This window comes from Myxocyprinus asiaticus, chromosome 3 (genome assembly GCF_019703515.2).
Source record: "Myxocyprinus asiaticus isolate MX2 ecotype Aquarium Trade chromosome 3, UBuf_Myxa_2, whole genome shotgun sequence".
Taxonomy (NCBI): domain Eukaryota; kingdom Metazoa; phylum Chordata; class Actinopteri; order Cypriniformes; family Catostomidae; genus Myxocyprinus; species Myxocyprinus asiaticus.
This window is the reverse complement of record NC_059346.1, coordinates 47,449,485-47,468,386: the sequence shown is the minus strand read 5'-3', so window position 1 is coordinate 47,468,386 and position 18,902 is coordinate 47,449,485. Positions and strand designations below refer to the sequence as shown.

At 37.2% G+C, this 18,902-nt stretch overlaps 2 protein-coding genes across 3 annotated transcripts in view; both read right to left on the bottom strand.

Moving 5' to 3' along the window:
* Window positions 1-403, bottom strand: part of LOC127427671 (complement C5-like) — a 36,767-nt gene extending 36,364 nt beyond the window's left edge. For both annotated transcript variants that reach the window (XM_051675393.1, XM_051675403.1), the window contains exon 1: window positions 161-403. In XM_051675393.1, coding sequence (XP_051531353.1) covers window positions 161-225 — 65 coding nt within the window. In that variant the 5' untranslated portion in view covers window positions 226-403. The remainder of the gene's footprint in view (window positions 1-160) is intronic.
* Window positions 404-1,272: 869 nt separating this feature from the next.
* Window positions 1,273-6,569, bottom strand: LOC127426613 (PR domain zinc finger protein 12-like). Its single transcript, XM_051673550.1, has 5 exons — window positions 6,337-6,569; window positions 5,043-5,233; window positions 4,786-4,941; window positions 2,264-2,378; window positions 1,273-2,111 (listed from the first exon to the last, which is right to left on the bottom strand). The coding sequence occupies exons 1-5, from the start codon at window positions 6,554-6,556 to the stop codon at window positions 1,696-1,698; spliced, it is 1,098 nt and encodes a 365-aa protein (XP_051529510.1). The 5' UTR covers window positions 6,557-6,569; the 3' UTR covers window positions 1,273-1,695.
* Between the last annotated feature and the right edge of the window lie 12,333 nt (window positions 6,570-18,902).

Below are 18,902 nucleotides of genomic sequence, written 5' to 3'. Positions count from 1 at the left end.
ATTTTAAACAGACGGGGGATTATTCACACATAGGGAGGCTTAAAACTTGATAAAGTTAGATTTTTTCTGTTTAAAATGTTGCTAATCGACAACACGCAGTGTTCAAGTCGAATAAAAATGAAAAGTTCCAATTCGAAATGAAAGGAAACTTGCAACTTACGATCTTTGCTGAGCATTTATGTACACGATGAACTGAAAAATGCAGATCCAAAATATACGTGCCATTATAGACTGTTTAGTTGCTCAGTGTTTGTGAGACAACTGAACATCTGCTGTGCTTGTTTTGCATTAATAATTACCTCAACTGTTCTGAAAGGTTTAGAAGAGTGTACTTCTGTCTAAAATATTAGATATTAGCACTCACAACAAATTGCCAGAAAGAAAGAACAGCAATAGTCCTCTGATGACTAGGAAAAAAAAATTCTGTGAGAGTTTAACATTTGATTGGGCAATGCTGACCTACAGTTTGCACATCATTGTGCAAGCCTTTTACGGTAATGGTACACAAGATCTATTTACTTGGTGGAAGTATTTGCTTTGCTATGCGTTTTTTTGATTATTGTGCAAGAGAGTTTGCTTTTTTTGTCATTGATTTGCTAAATCTGAGCAAAATATCCACTGCCAATTATGTTTTGATAGAAAAACATACTGTACTGTAGAATAGATTTGATTTGCATATGTTGCTATTTTGTATCATGCTTTAAATGAGACAGTTTACATTTTTAGTTCTGCCAAAAAAGTCACAACAACTTCTTTTGAGATGTTGCCATTGTAACTAATCAATATGAATAACTAAACAGTATAAAAAGTGACAAAAAAAATCTTTTTTTTTTTTTTTTTTTATTATTTATTAAGCATACAAAGTGAATACCCAAATAATTTTATATAAGTAGACATAGTATACAGTACATTATATAATAGAACCAAGTTTTGTAATAATACTTTAATCTTTACATACATATACAGATAAAGTGGCAATTCCATGTTTTTGGAAGTACATTTTAAAATCATATTTACATTCCTTTACATACTTCATATTCTTCATTCACAATAAACATGCTTTGAGCTCCATTTTTCTGATTTGTTAGTAGTGACACAAATTGGTCACTAAGTGGTGCTTGATCCCAGTGTATCCACTACTTCATTGATACCCAATATCACATTTAAGGGGTTGCCATACAGTTGGATGTCAGATTGTAAAGAGACTCAGTCTCTCTGTTAAATTCTCAATACTCTTATGATCATTGAGGCTAAAGTGTATAATGGGAGTGATGTGGCTTGAAATGTGAAATGTGACAAAAACAATACTGTCACATGCAAATATGAAAAATAAGACACTAACTACTGACCATCTTAAATGACATATTAAAATGCTTGATCAGTTAAGCCAGATCAAATAAAGTGTGTAGTTCTGGCAATGATAAGAATTCAACATGAACATACAAAACAGCCCTTCCTTAGCCATATTCACTTCAGGGCTGCCATAACTGAGTTTGTGCAGGGCTTCCTCGTCATATCTCATCACACCTTCTCCTGTATATAACCAGGACAGCAGACCACAAAGCATCCACTAATGGTGAGAGTTTTCAACAGGACCGGCTCCACATAGACACACTTCTACACATGAGCCAGCAGCACTGAAGATCAGCCTGTTAGACTGTGAACATCTCAGATGGTCGAGTGCATTGTGCCCTCTCATAGCACCATGGTGGGTATGTGATGCACTAGAGAGGCCGGGTGAGGGACCTGTGCCAACTGAGGAGGGGGTGAATGGGCCTGCAGCCCCACAGCAGACCCCGTGCTAGATGGCCGGTGCCTGGCACTCTTCTGGTGCGCCCGCAGCCCTGCCAACTGGGAGTATGCGCTCTGGCAGACGTGGCATTTGTAGGGGCGTTCGCCCGTGTGCAGGCGCACGTGGTTGCGAAGGGTGGAGGACTGACTGAAGCGGCGGTTGCAGAAACGGCAGACAAAGGGCTTGTCCAGTGTGTGGATACGCATGTGGGAGCGCAGGTTACTGCGGGAGTTGAACCCGCGGTGGCAGATGACGCAGCGCATGCGACTGGCTGTGGAGAGGATGGTGTTGGAGGAGGTTTCGCACAGGTGGAACTCATCTGTAAGGAGAGAGCTCAGTCACCACACAGAAGCTGAAGGGTCAGATAGTTTAAAGACATGCTAACTAGAGCTACTGTAATGCTATGATAAAGATCTGTCTTATCTTTGCCACCTGAAATCCACCCAGCCCTAAAGCAACTGAATTACTCACCATTTTTACTCTTCTTCTGCGTTTCTTCCTCTGTGCCAGGGACACCTGGGATACCAAGGAAAGTGTTGTGGGAATTCCCATACCACACAAGCAGCTCTTGATCTGGAGGTATCGTCTGAGGGAAGAAAATCATAACAAAGCAAATTAAATAATTTCAAGAAATTGTGTATTTAAATGGATACATATACATATATCAAGTTCATCATCATCTGCAAAATATGAAAAATTAAGAAGGTGCCCTCCGGGGAAAATAACCCCTTTTTCTTTTAATTTTGTGCTAGGACAATTAAATTAATATGTCTGTCTATTTATTTTACTTGATATTAGGCCTATATATATATATATATATATATATATATATATATATATAGTTGAAGTCAGAAGTTTACATACACCTTAGCCAAATACATTTAAACTCAGTTTTTCACAATTGCTGACATTTAATCGTAGAAAACATTCCCTGTCTTAGGTCAGTTAGGATCACTACTTTATTTTAAGAATGTGAAATGTCAGAATAATAGTAGAGAGGATGATTTAGTTCAGCTTTTATTTCTTTCATCACATTCCCAGTGGGTTAGAAGTTTACATACACTTTGTTAGTATTTGGTAGCATTGCCTTTGAATTGTTTAACTTGGGTCAAACATTTTGGGTAGCCTTCCACATGCTTCTCACAATAAGTTGCTGGAATTTTGGCCCATTCCTCCAGACAAAACTGGTTTAATTGAGTCAAGTTTGTAGGCCTCCTTGCTTGCACACGCTTTTTCAGTTCTGCCCACAAATTTTCTATCGGACTGAGGCAGGGCTTTGTGATGGCCACTCCGATACATTGACTTTGTTGTCCTTAAGCCATTTTGCCGCAACATTGGAGGAAAGCTTGGGGTCATTGTCCATTTGGAAGACCCATTTGCGACCGAGCTTTAACTTCCTGGCTGATGTCTTGCTGCCACCCCCATGCTTCACGGTTGGGATGGTGTTCTTTGGCTTGCAAGCCTCACCCTTTTTCCTCCAAACATAACGATGGTCATTATGGCCAAACAGTTCAATTTTGTTTCATTAGACCAGAGGACATTTCTCCAAAAAGTAAGATCTTTGTCCCCATGTGCACTTGCAAACTGTAGTCTGGCTTTTTATGGCAGTTTTGGAGCAGTGGCTTCTTCCTTGCTGAGCAGCCTTTCAGGTTATGTCGATATAGGACTCGTTTTACTGTGGATATAGATACTTGTCTACCTGTTTCCTCCAGCATATTCAAAAGGTCCTTTGCTGTTGTTCTGGGATTGATTTGCACCAAATTACGTTCATCTCTATCCTGAGCAGTATGATGGCTGTGTGGTCCCATGGTGTTTATACTTGCATACTATTGGTTGTACAGATGAACGTGGTAGCTTCAGGCATTTGGAAACTGCTCCCAAGGATGAACTATTATTTTCTGAGGTCTTGGCTGATTTCTTTTGATTTTCCCATGATGTCAAGCAAAGAGGCACTGAGTTTGAAGTTAGGCCTTAAAATACATCCACAGGTACACCTCCAGTTCAGTAAACCTCCTATCAGAAGCTAACTGGCAAATTGTCTAAAGGCTTGACATCATTTTCTGGAATTTTCCAAGCTGCTTAAAGGCACAGTTAACTTAGTGTATGTAAATTTCTGACCCACTGGAATTGTGGTATAGTCAATTAAAAGTGAAACAATCTGTCTGTAAACAATTGTTGGAATAATTACTCGTGTCATGCACAAAGTAGATGTCCTAAACGACTTGCCAAAACTATAGTTTGCTAATATTAAATCTGCAGAGTGGTTAAAAAATGAGGGTTACAGACTTAAAACTAAGTGTATGTAAACATCTGGCATCAACTGTATATTGCACACTAAAGCCACTTTTTGAATTGTCTTTTTGGTAACACTTTACAATAAGGTTCTATTCGTTAAAATTAGTTAATGCATTAGGTATCATGAAAAAACAACAATATATTGTTTACAGCATTTATTAAACTTTGTTAATATTATTTAATAAAAATACAGTTGTTGATTGTAAGTTAAGTTCATGTAAGTTCATAATGCATTTACTAATGTTAACAAACACAACTTTTGATTTGAGAAATGTATTAGTATATGTTGAAATTAACTAACTAAGATTAATAAAAGCTGTAAAAGTATTGTTCACTGTTAGTTCATGTTAACTAATGTTATTAACTTATGTTAACAAATAGAACCTTATTGTAAAGTGTTATGTCTTTTTTAATGCTTTACTCGTGTGCCACAATGATGTAATGCATTTTAATTATCTATATTATTATTTTTTAGAATATATATTTTATTTATAATGATTTAAATGTAACTATTTATAAGTATTTAATAATTATCTATTGAATTATTGTTATTTGAGGGGCTTTCTACGGAAATATGTATATATGCGATCGATTGCGATTAATTAATAGGCATATCATGTAATTAATTCGATTAAAAATGTTAATGATTGACAGCCATATATATATATTAATATAGTTAATATTAATGTAGTTATTACCTCTACTGCTTTGTAAAATATGCTGCTTCCAATCTGCACAACTTCTAGATTCTGTTCTTGCTCATTGCGCGCGCATTTGATGTATGTCATCCAGCTGCGATGATCCTCTTGACTGGCATCGATGAAGTAGCGCACCGTGCCATCTTCATTGAAAACCTGAGAACAACAAAAGCGTTCCATCAGTCTCTGACTTGGCATCACAGGTTGCGAGACTAAACTCCTAAAAATGGAGCCAATGCGACACCTGTTGCACGTACCTCCCACATGAGATTGTTGTTCTTGAAGAGATCCACATGTTCGGGAGAAATGACCCTGCCAGTGAAGGGACCCATCTCGGTGCCAGCTTTTATCCAGGTTTTGGAGAAGATGCCAAGACCTTCTCCCGGAATTGAGCTCTGCGCAATGATGACTTCACTTGGCAACACTAAGCTGGAGAGCTTCTGGACCTCTGGGAAGATGAAAGTGCAAATAAATAAACGGGCCGTTTGGATAACGTTAGCAACAAACAATTAAAAAGCAAACTTGGAACTAAATTAAATTGAATAGAAAATGACAGAAAATGCAAAAAAGAATAACACGGTAAGAACAAAATATTTTGGTTTTCTTGCGTGATTTTTCCTTGTACAGTTGCAACCTCTTATTGTACTATATAAAGGAATGTGTTAGTGGAAAAATGAAGCGACGTCTAAGTGCATTTAGACTTCAAATGCAACTCTCAGGCGAGAGACTCAAATAAATGTCAAATGCTTCTTTTAGTCTATGAATTCAGCGATTTGCTACGCTTGAAATGTGACGAGGCTATATATTCATAGCTGATTCCGTATTCATTATCCTTTCAGAAACTTTGTAGCACTAAATGTGCAATGAAAGAAATGAGAACCTCCTTTAAACGGCCAAAGAATTTGTGACAAAACGCAGAAAGGGAGATTAGCTGCTTGACATGGTGTGAATAGCGGTAGAATTAGCTTTCACGGCATATTAACAGCGGGACGGAAAACTTGAAATGCTACTGCATGCGAGAAGAAAAAGTGTCAACGCGGGGGTGTGCAGACTGTCCCGAGCTGATGAATGACGGGCTTTGCTCCATCTAAGGTCCTGGATTCATTCGCAACTTTCTCAGGTCAAGCACAAACCTCGTGATTTTATTAGCCGTGTTTAAATAAGCTTCAGTTAGCCTACTTTTTAAAAAGTGTAAAAGCTATTTTAACCCGAACTAACCCTTAAAATTAGTATAGTCAGGCCGATTTAGAAAGGTTAAATAATATTTTTGACTTGCATAAAATCCGTTAATTTAGATGTGACCGCTTGAAGCACTTCTTTTTTTTTTTTAGGCTTTGAGATTCTTAAATACTGATTTTATAATATAAGATCATTCAGAATAAATTTCAATTTCGCACTTGGCAAATTTCATATAGCTAATTTAAGGGATCATTTGCATTGAGTTTTTGAAACGGCTTTACACATCCATAGCAAATGCACAAAAATGTTAAACTCTCAAACAAGATATCCATAATTTTACTCAACGAATAAAGTGAAATGTGATGGACTCACCTCCTGAGAATGACTGCGCCAGGACCTCGGCGGTGAACGCTGTTTTGGGGCTGACAGTGGGGGTCTTCTCCTCGAACAGGTGTTCCCCGAGCACGTTCCTCCAGCGGCCGTACAGGAAACTGTGCAGGATGTCCGATGTGATGATGTCGGACAAGGCCAGAGTCTGCTGCTTAAATCCAGCCTTCAGAACCAAAGCATCTGCAGGTAGCACTGAACCCATGATGACACAAATACAAAACACGAAAATATTCCCTTGCTGTTAAATTAGACAAAATATCTATGCAGAATGTTAGTCGAATATAAAATCAATCTGAGGCCGATCTGCTCTCTTCTCGCTAAGTATTGAGAGAATGTTGCGCCTTTCCAAGGTCCCGGTTGGCTTTATATGCGTCATGTCTGACCCACGGTAATTAGTTATTAATGACCCTCCCCTTGTGTTCTTCGGACTTGTTCAACCAGAGGGGGAAAAAACGCCACACTCTTTATTGAGTGGTTACTCCTGAGGTGGGTGGGTGAACAACCCCCAAGCAAAATGTGTATGTGTGTGTGTGTGTGGGTGTGCGCTGAGGTGCAGGACGCAACAACCACGTTCTGGCTAAAATAACAAGCCCTGTGAGCTCCGCTCCAGCTGTTTGCTCGCATCCACATGAGAGCGCTTCTGGCATGGAAATGCTATTAGCAAACTTGAGACACCACTAATTCTCAGCATGAAGATGAGTAAAGAATCAGGGTCAAAAACGAGTTGATTTCTCTAATAATAATAATAATAATAATAATAAAATAAAAAAATAAAAAAATAAAAAAATCAAATAAAGGCAGATATATTTGATTTAGTGCAACTTACGTGTAAAAAATAAATCATATGATGCTTTAAAAAAGTGGTTTTAGTCTCTAATATTTTTTCCCGATATATAGTATTACCTCCCAGAGTGAAGCAGTTGATATAAGCATTTAGAAAATGTCGAAAATGTTTTCTTTATTTTGTGCAATAGCCTTCATAATTATAATAATCTAGGTATTATTCATTTAATTTATTAACATTATTGTACAATTAATTAGCTTCACGTCTAATGTCACAATCAGCAAAAACTTTGCGTTACTGTTTTTAAGAAGGCACGCAATTCAGTAATCATATCAAAATTAAAATCGCATAAACAAACTGAATAGGTTTTAATGATGTACTTTGGAGTACACAGATATGCAAAGCCGTCTGGGTCAAGTATATCTTTTATTCAATCTTTTTCAGGGCGAAGTAATTTAATATTCATGGATGTTAATTTAAAGTCTTTTAGTATTGTGTGCGGTATATTTGGGTTCCCCCCCCCCCCCCTCCCCCTGAATAGCTCCTTGCCTTTCCCCCTCTTTCTCCAGGGGTGATGGACTGAGACAAAATGGGCAGTTTCCCCCCTTTCCAACTGGGAGGACATCTTTATTCCTTCCCCGGCTTGCGGGTTTCCTATTCAGCTCTCTTTAAAATAATGCCGGCTGAATGAAAAGTGCTGCAAATCAATCTTTCATGGTGTTTGTGATGGCAATATGACATCCATGCACTCTCCTTTTCTTCGAGATAAGTACAAGGGGATTGCCCGAAAAAAATCTGGACACGGATGGGGTCTGGAGAGTGGGGAGAGCCACTATAAGCCGCGAGCGAGAACTTCCAAAGAGAGATGCGAGGAGAGCACTGAGGAGAATATAGGTGAGTGATAGGGCAAGAAAAAAGATTAGGACTCAACAGCTGCTTTTGGGGGCTAAACCCCCCTCCTCGGTTTTCTTTCTTTTTTTTCTTTTTTCTTTTTTGTTTTTGTTTCAGGATTTGACCCTCCCTGCTGAATTGGATTTGCACAACTAGAGATTGATTTGTTTTTACTGCACTATTATTGGTTTAATAAATAGTGGGAAACTTTGCCTATGGTGAAAGGTGCAAACAGAACATTGCTTTCATTATATGAAAAACTGTATTAATTTACTAACGGAGATGAAAGAAAAAGAAGAGTCAACTAAGCATTTTTAATGTCATTAAATGAAGAGGCTTGAAAATGTGATGGAATTGCAAAATAAAATTAAATAAGCCTGATCTTAAGTGGACTTTTACAAGCTCCTAAATTATTTTCGGCAATTTTACAAGGAAATACAAACGAATATTAAACAATATTATCAGATCGTCTCAAGAAACGCTATAAAGGGCTGATATAACGAAAGTGAAGGCTTTTTTAAAAACTTTCTTTTGTATGTAGCCCATTGATTTAGAAGATCAAGTGAAGCATTCGTTTATATAGATTAATTTCGGGACATTTTTAGATAATCGGAAGTCATTAAAAATTATTTAAAATTTTGTTTTATATATAACTCGTTTTGGGCACATAATTATACCCTAAGGACCTGTTGTGTACCTTTAAATGTACATTTAGTCTATGTTTTGTTGCTCTGGGAACAACAACAATGTACCCTTTTGTACCCAAAACGGCTTTGTACCTTAAACGATTAGTAACTAAGTATAAAGTAAAAGTTGTATATCAAGAGGCGACAGACTTTGTAGCCTAATTTAAAACATGCAATGACAATTTACAGACGTTAAATTGATATTCAATGAAATAATCGCATGCAAAAGATGGCATGAAAGAATTGTGAGTTCAATAACAGGACGATAAAGAAACTTGCTGCCATGCGTAATGCCTTTTGCATTCATGGCCTTCGTCTGGGACGAGCGTCTCGGTTGCACAAAGATGCAAGCTGTTTCGCGGTGCTTTTATCAGAACAGAAAGGAGACAAAAATCCCAGAATAATGGAGATTTGCAAATGTTTTTCTATTGATTTGATTCAATGAACACTGGATTTTTAGGGGTAGTTGAGTTGGGTTGGAAAGCTGAATTGAGAGCGTGGAGGAGAGAGATGGTTTTTATATGGCTGGATAAAATTTAATTAGCGTTGTACAGCCCTTGAAGGACAATAGAGGACTCAATATGTACCCAATCTGAATCTCATTGGGGATCCAGACCGCAGAAAGTCAAAAGAATTGGAGAGAGAAAAGCAAGCTTTGAGAAAGGGAAGGAGCTAGGCAGACGGCAGGTGACTGGCACGCGTAAAAACAAGAGGGACACTTTTGGCGCACGGCTGATTATTTGAAAGACAGAGAAGACAAAACAAAAACAGAGGTTTCTTCAGGTTTGGCCCTCTTAGACCAGCTGAGACTAGGGCGTGAATAGAGCACAGAGACCAGAGGGGGACTCGAAAGCAAACAGAAAACGCTAAAAAGCCGAGTCGGAGAGGGGCGCGACATCACACAAATGCTTATGGGAATGTGCCCAAATGGTCGCCAAAAGCATAAACCAATATCACGCGAGTATTATGCATATTCATCGTCTGTGTTAGTACAGTACAAAGCCGACTTCAATGAAACCAAAGCTCTTATTGAGCAATGGATATTGCAGGAGCACGTGCGCAATTTCCATGGAGAGATTTAAGAGATGAAAGCATCTGCCTCGCGCGCTTTAATTACTGCCGTTAATGTGGATTGACACTTGGACGAGGAGCAAAATGTTTGTGTTTAGTCAAAGACATTATTAAATGCTTGTGAACACCCCATGCATTTGTTTTGAGGCTAGAGCATAACCGTGATATTATGCCGCTGGTCTGATGGTCACGTAAATGGCTTAATAGCTACTTCATGTTAAAAGTATTATGATTTCAGTGTCACTAAATTTGTGCACCCATGCCCAATTAATTTATTAGTTTGTTAGTAAGTTAATTATTAATTAGATGTTGCATGGTCCAGTGAAACTGTATAGACAATTTTCTGTCTGCTTGCATACATATTGAAAAAGGAAAAATGCATGCACATTTTAATGCATCTCTTTTAAAATTGCATTTAGAAATTAAGAAAGCAACGCTGCCAACATTATTTACACCTTTAAGTTTGAATTTTGACATTGGTTGTAGACTATGCATGTAGTGTGCAAATCGCTTGGTTAATAAAAAGAAATGTAAATGTACTGCCCAAAATCATTATATCATTCTCGTGAACAGACTTAATGTGCCAAATGCAAACTGTAAACATCGAGGCAAATTCGAGGCAAAAAAAAGAACAAACAAAAAAATAAAAAAAATAAAAAAAAATAAAACACCAAACTATAATAAAGTTATCTTTACATTAAATTATGAATACAACTGAAATATATTTAAAAAAACGTTTAATATGCAAGGGAAAAAGCTGGAGAGAGAGAGATGAGCTGATTTACACTGGATGACAGAGTTCCACAGGTGACAGACAGATGGCAGGAATGGTTTTTCTATTATTATCATCATCATCATTATTATTATTATTATTATTATTATTATTATTATTATTATATAGTGAAACTACAAATATTATAATAATTAAAAACTTTTACAAGCCAGATGAGCAGAAGAAAACTAAAGCTGTGCATTATGTCTCTCTAGGGTTTTCCTGACATGAAAATTACCTTAGTTGCAAGCATATATGCACATACATTCATACTAACACATAAACACTCACAGAGAGCTTTTCTCCATTAACAGGGAATACATTAAAATATCCTTATTTTTTTCTCCTCATAGAACCAGCACATTCCAAATGAACTTTTCACTAATTAATATGTAAACTTAGAGCTAATTAGACGCAATCAAAACCAAAATCTTTTCTTCATTCTATTTCTTGTTCACAACATTGCATTCCTATGAGGCTACAGATCAGCCAATCAATATGTTCTAAAAGCAAAAAGTAATTAGCAGTGGATAATGATTAGTATGGCAATTGCATTGTTTCGGGTTTAACATTTTATTTATTTGTTGATAATCTCTCTGAGTTCAATACAGACTGATTATTCTATAAAATGTCTGTAAACTGTTGTAGGTATGGTGCATGGACATCACTGGGTATTTTTCCCAGGTTTTATCTTTTTTTTGTTTTTTTTTAAGTAAAGAAGATTACAAAATGTAAACAATCAATCAAGTGATTCTTTAGAGTAGATTTTAAAAGCTTCTCGGTAATGGGAATAAAGCTGGCAATGATCTGAAAAGGACCAGAATTTGAAAACAGCTGCTGACAGAATCAGTTGGAGACAGAGACTGGTCTCCCGGTGGGTGGAGACCACAATATGCACTGAAAGCGGATTTGGCAAATCAGTGTGACACAATTCGTAGTGAGAAGCATCACAGTAGCAACCAGGCACAGACATTATCATAAGTCATAGCAACAAACCTGTTGAAAATGCCAGAATAGACATGTTTTTCTTTAGATAAGTATTTAATCAGCCTGCAGTTAGTTAGACCTTCTAACAAGCACAATGTTATATTTGTAATCAGATGTGCCTCTAAAACATTAAAGAAGAAGAATTTCCTTCGAATAATGCATGTTAATATGCAAATATTAATGAACTATTTATATGTACTTCTATATGAAGAAGGCTCAGCAGAGGTTGTACTTCCTCCACCAGCTGAGGAAGTTCAACCTGCCACTGGAGCTGCTGACTCAGTTCTACTCAGCTGTCACTGAGCCTGTCCTGTGTACATCTATAACTGTCTGGTTTGGTTCAGCCACCAAATCAGACAGAAGGAAACTGCAACGGACAGTCAGGACTGCTGAGAGGATTAGTGGTGCTCCCCTGCCCACCCTCCAAGACCTGTACGTCTCCAGAGTGAGGAAACTAGCTGGTAGAATCACTCTGGACCCCACACACCCTGCCCACTCCCTTTTTTAACTGTTGCCCTCTGGCAGGCGCTACAGAGCACTCAGCGCCAGGACAACCTTGCACAAGAACAGTTTTTACTTTCAGGCCATTTTCCTCATGAACAATTAAACTGCCTTCAGGACTCCCATAGTGGAATATTGTATAAGTCATTTATATATGTAAATTCATTCATATTTAATTCCATAACTGTACATACCCCTACCTTGCATGTATATTACCACTTGCACATATATGCGTATGCCATGTATGCCATTCTATGATATATGTCCTTTTTTTTTTTTTTGTCTATTTATACTCTTATCTTGTTTTATATTCTGTGTCTCACTGTAATGTTCTGTGTGCACTTGTTTCTCCTATCACCAAAAAAATAAAATAAAATCCTTGTGTACGTGAGCACACTTGGCAATAAAGCTCATTCTGATTCTGATTCTGATGTCCAGTGGAGCAAAACCTTTTTTTATGTTCATTTCATAAGCATAAAGGAACTATCACATAAATAAGAATGATATAGCAGGTTAGAAAGGGGTTCCAGACCTTAATAATGGACCCCTGTGTACCATTCTCAATATAGCAGTTCTTATTTGATACATCATACCTATTTGAACAGCAACTTGTTACAGTTACAAAACTCAAGGTGAGAGTAGGTGTAGGATAAGCAGCAGTAAAGAATGAACGCATCCAAAACGTGAAGACGAGATGGCACTAAAACAAGACCCACATTATTTTTGCACATAAGAGATGGCACCAGCAGGCAATTTGCTTTTAGAGATAAGTGCATTAAAAGAAAAGGTAAATGCTTGTAAAAAGTAAATATGGCTTTAACTGATGCCTGCATTTAAATAATTCACCTATCATTTTGCCACAAGGGAGGAAAAGGCATATGCCTCTCAGGCATTGTATTCATTAGAGTGATCTTGACATTTCGCTGGGAAAAATGTCATGCATCAGATAATCTGAAAACAAAAAACCTCTTAGTCCACACAATAGTCCAATTACAGTTTTTCCTAAAGTTTTTTTTTCTTTTCTTTTTTTCTCCCAGCACAAGTCAATTTAGTGACTAATGCATTTCAGAATTAAGACTGAATGTGGTGGAGGGAGGTCTATTATGGTCAGGAAAAAAAAGAAGCAAAAAGTAAAAGCAAAAACCTCGTCTCCCACTAGAGCCTAAATTTTTAATCAGTGGTTATATATCTAAAGGTCAGAGAAATAAATGCAGGCTCATCAGTATTTACCCTTCCACTTAAGAAGATATTTCCTGAAATAATCCATCTGCTTTTATTACAGTGTGGCACCACTCTCTCTACTTTCACTATTCAATTAAGGGACACCTTCTGGGTCATTACCCAATAATTACTCATTTGCTACTGATGCCAAATGTGCTTTTGGCAATAGGCTGTGTGTATCTATTACTGCAGACCATGTACTGTACAGCTGCCCCAGCAATTCCCATGCTGACACCCTCATAACATGGCCTTTCTCTTGGCTTCCTGTCTCAAACTTTTCAAATGGCCACTTAGCGCTCACGCATAGGACATCAATTTTAAGTTGTTGTCATCGTATGTGTAATTACTGATAAAGACTTGATGGCTGACATCATCGTCAGCCCGACTGCATACCAGAGAGTGTGTGAAATGGGAGAAGGAGGTGCATGCTACACAATGAGCTAAGCACTAAGCTGAGTTTGATGGGATACATGCATGCATACATTTAATGAAAAAAATAATGAATTTACTTTGATTTCACAAACTATCTTTTATTAATACTGCCCTGCAAAGCCAAAATGCAGCACCTATACATTTTGTCAAAAATTTGGGTTATGATTGAAATTAGGTTGGTCCTGTGACAAACAGGTTTGGAACAAATATGCTCAGACAGAAAACAGACTATTTTATAATCCACATTTGACTGGACAATAAAAAACGTTGAAATCTTCCTTCTCAGTTTTAGCAACAGTCAACAGTAGGTTGAAAGTTGTGATGCTGAAATTGATTTGTGCTAACCAGAATTTGAATCACTGTCCCCAGTAGCTGAAGCGGAAATATTGTTGAACATGTGTGAGGTTCAGTTTTCATGGGAAATGTCCACAGAGTGGCGCCAAAAGCGAGTTATATTTTTAGGTGAAAATTATGTAGTACAGTTAACAGGAATTCATATTTCATTAACTCAATTACCTAACTATGCTTGGGATCTATGCCTTTTTCACGCATTGATAATCTGAAGATTTTCCAGATGATTATTGACATATATCAGGATTTTTCAGATATCAATAGGGCTGTTCGTTGCACAATAGTCTTTATCTTTTCAAACATATTTCTTAACACAATTTCGGTAAAGCATGAGCTGCAGGGTAAATAAAATGGTTTGCACACCGGACGTGTCTGGCATATGACATGGTGCATTCTAAAATTCAAAACAATTATTTTCTATGAAGGTAGATACACAGCTCTGTCTCGCCTTCTCTTGAGGCTGCTCAAAAATCTGCAGCGCCACAGAGCGTAACTCACATAGTTTTCCATTAAATTCGACCCAAATCATTATCAAATTGATTATTCACTCTAGTCATTACTTGATGATATATTGTGTATACATATCTTTCGTAGAGCCTACACAATGTATTTTCAGTTACAAGTACAGTATGACTTTTTGTGGTTTGACAGCTTGAATGAAACCTCTTTAAAGATAAATACAGAGAAATTGCATAATAATTTCTAATCGTTCAGTTTGTGCAGTTAAACCAGTTTCATACACTAACCTGCAAACTCATCATCGTCACTTACATTCTTGAAGAAGTCCAAAAACCTTTGTAACTTTTGTGTGTATGCATCATGTGCAAGGAGCTCTAAAATACCCATCCTATGTTGTGACACCTGTGCCTTGCAACCTGCTTCAGTAACCTGCTTGTGGTCTCCCAACGCTATTACGCCAGACATTCAGCAGAAGCCCAACTGAGTGAATTTAAATATCGTAAATGTTACTATATAGATGCCTAAAAAATATATCGATAAAATAACGTGTCAATCAATAATCAATATTTTATGACATGCCTACCCCTAATCCAAACGCAACCCTAACCCTAAATCTAGCCGACAGTGGAATAAACATTTAATTTTAGACTAAAAATTCAACTGTGAACACAATTACTTCCTGGTTCCCATGAGACCAGAACCCATGTCTAAGAGGTTGCTTGTGCATCACATTATTAATAGCTCAACAGGTAAATAAATTCATGCTTAAATTGATGCAAAAATTCTCTGATGAGAGATGGCACTTGCCATCAGTAATTTGGCCTAGGGTACATAAACGTTTGGAAGCAACATGTACTTCACAATTGTTCTTATTTTTTTAATGTATTATAAATGTCTCCGATCATAATTAATGACATTATTGTAAAGTAGTGGACATATTTTAGAGAGAGGAGTATGCCAATGCAAATTTCGCTATTATTAAGTGGTTTTATAAAGTCAAAAGCTAAATGGCAAAAAACAAAAAATCAATTTGGAAAATAACTTTCCACCTCAACACCAAAAATATATTTATAAATGGTCTTTCTTGAAAGAGTCATTAGGGCATCCTCTTGCCATTCATTACAATGTATTCCTTCACTCTACAAATTGCTGCTGGTTGTTATGCAAAGGTGAATATAAAAAGAGTGTTGAGTGTTCCCGCTCCAACACGCCCTGATAAAGGGCCAGTGACTCCTCTCTACATTTTCCGGTAACATCCATGAAAATCAGAGACAAAAACAGACAGTGGTCCCAGCATAGAGAGAAAGACCATTTGAGGAACACCAGCAGTGTATACCACCCCCGTTACGACCTATGTGCGGGGGTTGCATTTCAACAACAAGCAAAACAGAACCGATTCAGCAGGGGTTATAAAGGGAAAAATCCAGGAGTACACCCCTCCCTTACCCCTTTTTTCAGCTAAGCAGATTGTGCGTATTCATGAATCAGTTTCCCCTTTTTGCAAAAAGACCCTCAAAGGCCAGACAGCACCCTCTTCTTCAGGCCAGGCTCAAAAAGAATCGGTCAGAAATGTCCGAACATCAATAACATGTTTGTTCACTTTTGGGTGACACACAGTTGACCCAGGGTGAACTTACACTGAAAGGGCTGTAAAAAAAGCCTCCTCCTCCTGTTGGCCTTCTCCCAGTGCCAATAGACTACCCTTGGGCCATTAACCCATTGTAAACCAAATGCAACTTCTGCATTAATGAAGCCATTATGAGGTCTACAGTCAGAGAATGAGAGAAATAAAGACACCGGCTATTCAATTCATAGAGTGGGCCTTGGCAAGAGGACATAATAAGAGACTCCCAATGAAGCAGGTTAGGGGTGCCAGAGAGAAGGAAGGCTGGGCGGACAGCTGTGTCAAGGAATGTCAAACAGCTAAGCCGCAAAATTGGTCGATTCTCGAAGATTCCCGTACATGCAAAAGTGATCTTTTTCAAGAAATGCATCAATGCACGAGAGGCATTTATACAGATACTTTTATCCAAAGCGGTTAATAGCGCAATCAAGGTATAAATACAATATTAGCAATTCATGTGTCCCCTGGGATTCGAACCCATGACCTTCATATTGTTATCATCATGCTTTACCAGTTGTGGTACAGGAACAAAAAGTAGCTTGAGTGTAATCAAGTTTATTGTTGTCCAAGTGAATAAGAAGTTTATAAGTTAATAAATGCTTTGCTTAGTGTAGTAAAAAGTTTTTTAATAAGTAAAATCAAATGTCACCATTTTCTTGACTTCTTTCTAAAACTATAAACTTTAAGGACTCAAAATTTCCAGTTTTCCATGCACTGTATCTACCTCCAAGAGAGATGTGGTCTGATGAGGGTTGGTCCAACGTGGCGCTTGCTGCGTGCGGTATCGTAAAGACATTAATCACCTTGGCGAAAAGGTCTGCTGACAACACCCAGACCGGCTGACTTCCAGCCATATTGGGCTGTTTCTTATGTAAATGCAAGGATGGGGCCCTCTAAAAACCAGGTCTATTTGTTCCATTCACTTCCACACAGAAGGCACTTGACATTTCTATTGCTCGCCTTTTTTTCTCTTAACTATCATAGTTGGAGCTGCTGGCCATCCATCCATCCCTGCCCTCCAACACAAACACAGCCACCACTGCTCATTGCATACTCACTGCGACCAACGGCCCATCCCTAAATGGTCAATGACTTTTAAATAGCAGGCAATAGAGTGTACGTGAATGGCAAATCAGCTAATTTGACTCTGTCATTCACTCATTCGAGTCCATTGCCTTGAAAACGCCTTTCATTTAAAGCCTGAAGCAATCTTCCAGATGATTGAGGGCTGTTATTATCAACCTCAAACAATTAATGTCACATTACTTTACATGCATTATCCCCTTCATTAAGCACTTTATGTAGGGAGCCAATGGTACTTTTAAAAGCCATATATACATGAGTGGAGAGAAAGAGAATGAAAGTCAGAGAGAGAGAGTGGGAGAAAGAGAGATAGAGAGAGACAAAGATACACACACACACACACACACACACACTCCCACAGTGACCACCCAGGTGTATAGTGCTCATTATGAAACTTCAAATGACTTCCTTTCCGAGAGGTGAACTGAGAAAATATTTAAGCTCTACAGGAATAATTAACGTAATAAAACATTTTCAGTTAAATTCAAATCCAAACATATATATACTGTATGTATATATATATATATATATATATATATATATATATATATATAATCATTTATGTAAAACTATATATCTTTTATATATAGTTTTACATAAAATATATATATATATATATATATATATATATATATATATATATATATATATATATATATATATATAATAATTTATGTAAAACTATATATCTTTTAAAATCCAACCAAAAAATGCTTTGAAATGCTTTGCTTGAAAAGTGTGCTTGTGCTGTCATTAAAATAAATTACACTTGGTTTGATATTTTGTTATTTAATGCAATTAAATTTATCGACTTTTTTTGGGGGCCACTGTATTAGTAGGCCACCATGGGGCCAGGTTCAAGAGTAATTATAAGCAATGTTTCTGAACTGCTTTGGTCTAAATATTTTGAGCAACATGTGTTTAGATTGAACAGTGAGATGCTGTTCTTTGTGTGTGTGCTCGATTTGATTAGACATAGGAATTCATGAGATGGCTCTGACAGTATCAGTTTGCCAATACACTGGGTAAATTGAGCAGGTATTGCTTATGTTTGTACCATCAAGTCAAACTGGTTACCTGCTGTGAGGGCAGAATGAAAGACAGAAAAGTGTAGAGAGAAAGACAAAGAAAATGATTGAACAATATTGCAAGTTAATCTAACTTTCATCTCTCTTAAAAAATGTATGTAATGTATGTAAAATGTTTAGCATCTGTAGGGCCAAAGTACCAAATTGAAAGTGTAATGATCCAGGACAGATTTGATGAGAAAATAATGAAATGGCTTTGTCAATATTTTCTATAACAGACTCTCAGTTGAGAGCTTGGTGCAGTAATGGGTTCAGAATACATGACAGACCTTTGAAAGTTTAAAAGTTGGTGTTCCAATACCTCAAAACTCATAGATGGAGGCAACCTGGTCTCATGACAAGTTGTAATAATAGTACAAGATAAGAAATTGGACATTTTGGCTTGCATAGAAATGTTCGTTGTTATTACGATAACCATAATGTCTAACCCCTTAAACCAACCCTCAATATATCCATGATTTTAATAGGAAAATAACTTTTGTGTATCACGGAATAAAGTAAACACTGGGGTTTATGTAAGCGTATTACAGGTTATTGACATACGTATTATCAGTCACTTGTATTGCATAAATAAATATGAATATATATGAATAAGCAA

Bases quoted from the DNA above. Each gene is read 5' to 3' on its own strand.
- LOC127426613 (XM_051673550.1), bottom strand. From the start codon at position 6,556: ATGGGTTCAGTGCTACCTGCAGATGCTTTGGTTCTGAAGGCTGGATTT. The intron at 2,379-4,785 runs GTAATAACTACA...TTCTTCCCTCAG, and splicing joins TATTTTACAAAGCAGTAGAG to ACGATACCTCCAGATCAAGA. The intron at 2,112-2,263 runs GTGAGTAATTCA...CTCTCCTTACAG, and splicing joins GCAGAAGAAGAGTAAAAATG to ATGAGTTCCACCTGTGCGAA.